Source organism: Myotis nattereri (genome assembly GCF_964212035.1).
Source record: "Myotis nattereri genome assembly, chromosome: 6".
In the NCBI taxonomy this organism is placed as follows: domain Eukaryota; kingdom Metazoa; phylum Chordata; class Mammalia; order Chiroptera; family Vespertilionidae; genus Myotis; species Myotis nattereri.
The window spans coordinates 30,960,553-30,966,552 of NC_138081.1; the positions used below are offsets into that span (position 1 = coordinate 30,960,553).

The following is a 6,000-nucleotide window of genomic DNA, read 5'->3' on the forward strand; positions in this document are numbered from 1 at the left end:
TACATCATTAGTATGACACATAACCTTCATACTAAATATTCAAGCAAGTTAAAAGTATTCAAAGAGAGGAGTAACCAGAAAAAGGGGAGTACACACTAGAGTATATTGCAGAATTGGTGAATAATATCTAATGTCAAAGCACTTTATTAAGACTCTACAACAAGCATTTTCAAACTCGCGGCCTGTGGGCTGCATGCCTCGTTTATTTGGCCCGTGTTAGCCTTTGAGTTTGACATGCTTGTTCTATAATCACTTTTTTTTTTCTCCTCACCATTTCAGTTCTACATTTTCCTACCCATTTCCCACCCAACAGGCAAGGTTATATGCTTCAAAAGTAACTCCAATCATAATATCACTCTCCTGATTACAACCATTGAGTCACCCCCCCCCCCCCCACACACACACACACGAAGACACTAATTTAAGTACTTTACATTTATAAACTCAAATATTCAAAACAACCCTATGGAGTAGGAGCTGTTTCCGTCCTCATAGTCACAGTTAGAGAATCTGAAGTGAAGAAAAGCTAAGTACCTTCCCCAAAGTCACACAGCTACTAAGTGCTAGAAGCTAGATTCTATTCACAACGTCTGGCTGCAGTCAGGGCTCTTCACTGCCACCTCAACTGAGTCTAACATTTTTATCTTGGATTCCAGGGCTCTGCATGATAGCCCCTGACTACCTTCCCGTCTTCATCTCATTTGGCTCGACTTCCTGTCTAGTTTGCTTCAGCCCAACCAGATTAATTACTGACCTCAAGCACACTGCCCTTTCCTGTCTCCGGCTCTTAACCTCATCCTTCTTCCTAGAAAGCTTTAACCTTAGCTGCAACCACCATTCTCCCCCCTGTATACAGTTTGTGGGTCCTTCTTCTACATCGGGGCTGAGCCTAAAGATCACTCCCCTGATCTATTTAATCAAGTACCTCCTTATACTCCCCAGTCACCATTACTGCCCTTTATCCTATTCAGTTACTTCATTAATTTAAACACCATTATAATTATATATTTGGTTGTTTATTTATTAATTTATTCTCTGATTCTTCTCTAGACTTTAAGCTCAATATAGACAGGGAACATATCACCAATGTGTACTTGGTTCTTGGTTTAGAAAGGCTTCAATCAGTGTTTACTGAATAACTGAAATATGGCTACGATTACAACAAAAGTTACAAAACATACATAACTGGATGCATAGATACATTCACAATATGAATAAACTTAATCTGCAGCTCTAACAGGGTATATTCTGTTTTCTGTCAGGCTACATCAATCTGAAGGTAGAGCTGAGGTAGAAAATAGTAATACATCTTTTATACTAAACCTTAGAATCAGCTAGAACTAGTCCAGTTCAAATTTTACCTCCAAAAGAGTGGGGGTGATGGTGGTAAATTCAGAATCCTTCACATCCCCATTGTCTCTAAGTACCCAGGGTGTTTAGGCAGAGTGCAGCAGCTTCGGAGTACCCGAAGGCCTCCTACCTCTGATGCCGTCACTACCAAGGACAAGCACCACACTGTAGACACTGCACCACCGAGGTATGGCTTCTCCAGGACTATCGTTTTCGCTGAAGCTACTGATTCACTATCTACTGCCACCTGCACTGCTGTCCCAGGGGGGTACTGCCTTACATCCAGTTTATCTGCTGCTTTAACGTACACCCTCTTCCCCAAACACACACCTTTGACAGGGACACAGCAGCTGCTTTCATTCCTTTTGTACCCTGGACCCTATGGAAGACCTTCTTGACCAAAACCTTCCTGACCAGTTAAATAATTCAGGCTGCAGCCCAAGGCTGTGTTTGCAGATTCTTTCTTGTTGTTGATGTTGTTTCATATTTCATTAGACCTGGGGGATTGACAGGAAGCAAACTGATCCCTTGACTTTTGTGTCCCAGGGTAGTACAGTTGGATGAGCTCTGAGGAGGGAGAATCTTGTCAGGGTTAGCACACCCCCTGCTGGAAGCCTGACTTCTTACCCCTTCCTTCTGATGGGCTCACCCTGAGTTTCACTGGCAAATTTAAAGGAATGTTTATTTCCCTCTCTTCAAATCGTTTGCTGTACAAACATAAGCTAAGTGTCTGGGATTTTGAGACTCATCAGAGCCTGGAACATTTAAAGCTTCCTGAAAGAGGTGAGATTTAAGAGAGGGAAATGCAAAAAGAAGGATGCAAGTGATTCTGAGCATAGACAATGACACATTTTTCAGTTCAAAAAAAAAAAAAAAAAAAAAGGACCTTCTATCCATGTCATTAGAGCAGGGGGTGGAAGAAAAATGAGATAAACATAATGGGATCAAATGAAGCTCCTGAATGTACCAGGTATGGCAGGAATTTGAATTTATAGATGCACTTTCACAAGAGTTAAAGGTTTAAATTAAGGCCCTAACCAGTTTGGCTCAGTGGATAGAGTGTCAGCCTATGGACTGAAGGGTCCCAGGTTCAATTCTGGTCAAGGGCATGTACTTGGGTTGCGGGCACATCCCAGTAGGGGGTGTGCAGGAGGCAGCTGATAGATGTTTCTTTCCCATTAATGTTTCTAACTCTCTATCCCTCTCTCTTCCTCTCTGTAAAAAAAAAAAAAATCAATAAAAATATATTTAAAAATATATAAATAAATAAAGTTTAAATTTGGGTCAAACAGCCTGAGTTTGGATTTTGACGCCATGACTAAGTAGTAAAGGGCACCAAAGTTTTGTCACCCTGAAGCTGCTCTTTGGAATATTGATTTTAAGCTGTTTATTAAGAAACAGACTCATAAAAAAACTTGGACCCTGCCCAAGAGATTCAGACACAGAATCCTGCTTCAGGAAAGAGACCTTGGGATGTCACCTTAGACCAATTTGAATTAAGCATGGTCACCAAGAGGGTTCAGGCAGGGGCCTGTGAGCCAGATACCCGCTTTGTCTCATTGTTTCTGAGAAGCCTGGAAAGGGTTTCTCTGCCTTTGTGTTATGCTCTTCCTCCACTACCTGTAAACTACCCATTTTCACTTCTGCAGTCTAATACTCCATTCCCCCGTTTTGTCTCCTTTGTCCAAATTGGCTTATATACACAGAGTTGTCTTTGGAATTTTCATGGAATTTCTATGCTTAAGTGAATTGCCATACATGTGCATTAAAAGTTTGATTTTCTTCTGTTAATCTGTTATTGTTAATAGGATTATTTGCCTACCTAGAAGAACTTAGAAGGTTGGAGAAAAATATTAATATAGATTTTTTAGGCCCACACTAGTTTGCAAGATATACACCCTCTGTCAGGTTTAGAATATGCTCATGTTAGCAGTATAATATATACTTCAAATTGATAGAAATACATATAAATATCTGCCAAAGCACTTATAAGGTTTATTCAGTGCTCTTTATGTTTTTCACTACTGCTATCATTATCAATGTTACTATTTGATCCAAAAGGTGACCGGGGGGGCAATTACACTTGGCTGAATAGGAAGAGCAATCATGCTAAAGTCTCCAGGTATTACAATTTATTACATAGTAGGTGTTCAATAAGCATTTAACAAGCAAATAAATAAAAGTGTTAGTGTCTAGACCTCTTAGGAAAAGTTTTGTTAAGAATACATCTAGCCCAGCTGCTGTGGTTCAGTGTTTGAGCATCAACCCATGAACCAGGAGGTTCAAGTTCAATTCCCTGACAGGGCAAATGCCCAGGTTGTGGGTTTGATCTCCAGTAGGGGACATGCAGGAGGCAGCCAATCAATGATTCTCTCTCATCATTGATGTTTCTATCTCTCTCCCTCTCCCTTCCTCTTTCTGAAATCAATAAAAATATATTTAAAAATAATAATAAATCTATTACATGATATATAGTATTTTTAAAAAAAACATGCACAGGATCTGTTGTGCTAAGCAGCATAGCAATGAAATTAAACAACATTCCAAATCACATTCTGTCTTACCCCTTTCCACAGAGGAGTGATGGAGTTGGATTTGAGGATGGTTGTTGCTGGCTAGTTATTATTCCCATGCTCATCAGTTAAAAAGTTAAAGCATTGGCCTAAGAAGCCAAGAAAACATAGCGTTTTGTCGCTCTACCCAGTATTTCAGTAAGGGAAACTTTGAATTAAGGGACAATTTGAGATTTTCAACACATTTTTTAAAACATGAAGACAATGAATATTCAGGCCTTATGAGCTTCACATTTCTCAGCCAGCCTGAATGAACTAAAGGAGACTTTTCTTAAACTCAAAGTCTCAAAACTCACTGGGGAGGGCTTCTTTTGTTCTTTGATTTTAACCAAGTAAGTAGGGGAGAATTTTAACCAACTAAGCATAAGCTGAATGGAATGAGCTGTGGCACTTGGGTGTGGTGATGCCATTATCACTTCCTCAAGTCTTGATGCTGGGGATCTTTAGCTTGAAAGCTGACACACCAAGTTATAATGGTTTTTCAGCTCTCTCCATAGCATGCTCAAGTCTCCCTGTTTTTAAAGCTCTTTGACTCTTTTTCAGCAGGTAATTTTGCAGACTTTTGCCTAGGGAACACAATTCATGAACTACATTGGACTCTATCACTGCAAAAAAAGCTCTTTGAATGAGCATAAGGTTTACCTGACACATATTAGAGTCTGACCTGACCTTCTTTTCTTTTTCAAACTCTAAACTTAAATGTGACTCTTTGACCTCTACATCTTGCTTTTTGACCTCAAGGAATTTGAAGTATTATGTATATCAGGTAGCAGAAGATGTCTGTTTAGATGAGTGGATAAAAAAAGCTGTGGCACATTTACACAATGTGATACTAGGCAGCTGTAAAAAAGAAGGAAATCTTACTATTTGTGACAACATGGTTGCATCTGAAGAGTATTATGCTAAGTGAAATAAGCCAGTAAGAGAAAGACAAATGCCATATAATCTCACTAATATATGGAATCTAATGACAAATAAAATAGAACCAGAAACATGAATACATGGAAAAGATTGGCTAGTGCCCAAGAGGAGGAGGTTGGAGGGTGAGTGAATAAAGAAAGTGAAGGAAATAGCTAAAGAACATATATGCATTCCCCATGGACACAGACAATAATTTGATAAAGGCCAAGGAAGGAGGAGGCTGTGGAGGGTGGAGGTGGGCAAAGTGGGGGGAGGAAAGGGAGCTTCTGCAATAATATCAACATTAAAATTTTTAATAAAAAACAAATCAAATCAATAAACATATCCTTGGGTGAGGATTTTTTTAAAAAATGAAGATGTCTGTTCAAAGAGAGGAAAGTGATTTTTTCCCACTAAAGGAAATTAAGTTTGAACGTCCCAAATTTTCTATAAGCTCAAAAGGAATCCCCATGTAAAATTGATTTAAAACCATAATAACTTTCACAATGAAAAGATTATACTGGATCTGGGGTATTGCAGTGAGCATTCCCACATGCACCAATGTAATGTGAAAGCCTGGCCTTCTATGCCTGAGTCTTTTCAGACCTCCTTTAAATCCCTTTGAATCTGCTTTCCCATCCTGCTCTTTTTCCTTTGTCACTAATTATTTCATTCTTGGATCCTCCTGCTTCATTTTTTCCTCATGGCAATCTTATAACAGCTTATACCAGATAACACAGTGCATCTAACAACAATGAAATGGAAGAGCATTATTGTATTGATAACTATGCTGGGAGGCCATATCTGAACAACCATTTACAGCCACAGGGCTTGTTCTTGGACATTCATTACATGTATTAAGTATTTTAAATTCAGGTGGTTAAAGATCACTATTATTTTATCTGCATAAGGATATATAGTTCTTTTTCTTCAATATAAATATTAACATACAGATATGTATAGATAATTCTAGACCTATCCCTCACCAGACTTTGACCTCTATAAAAGTAATATATGTTCTTTTAATCTCTTTCTACAAAATTGAAGTTGAAAATCTACCATAGAAGAATAGAATAGAGGTTCAAAATATCGAATTGGATCATAACTCTCAGTTTTGAAATAAATCTTCACCACTTAGTAATTTTGTGATCATGGTTATGTACTTCAACCTCTCTGT

General features: G+C 38.6%; 1 protein-coding gene across 1 annotated transcript in view; it reads left to right on the forward strand.

The window, feature by feature from the left end:
- Nucleotides 1–1,748, forward strand: part of LOC308521607 (uncharacterized protein) — a gene marked incomplete at both ends in the record, with an annotated part of 88,807 nt that extends 87,059 nt beyond the window's left edge. Inside the window, one exon of the mRNA XM_081094662.1 lies at nucleotides 1,441–1,748. Within this exon, the coding sequence (XP_080950788.1) occupies nucleotides 1,441–1,748 (308 nt within the window). The remainder of the gene's footprint in view (nucleotides 1–1,440) is intronic.
- Between the last annotated feature and the right edge of the window lie 4,252 nt (nucleotides 1,749–6,000).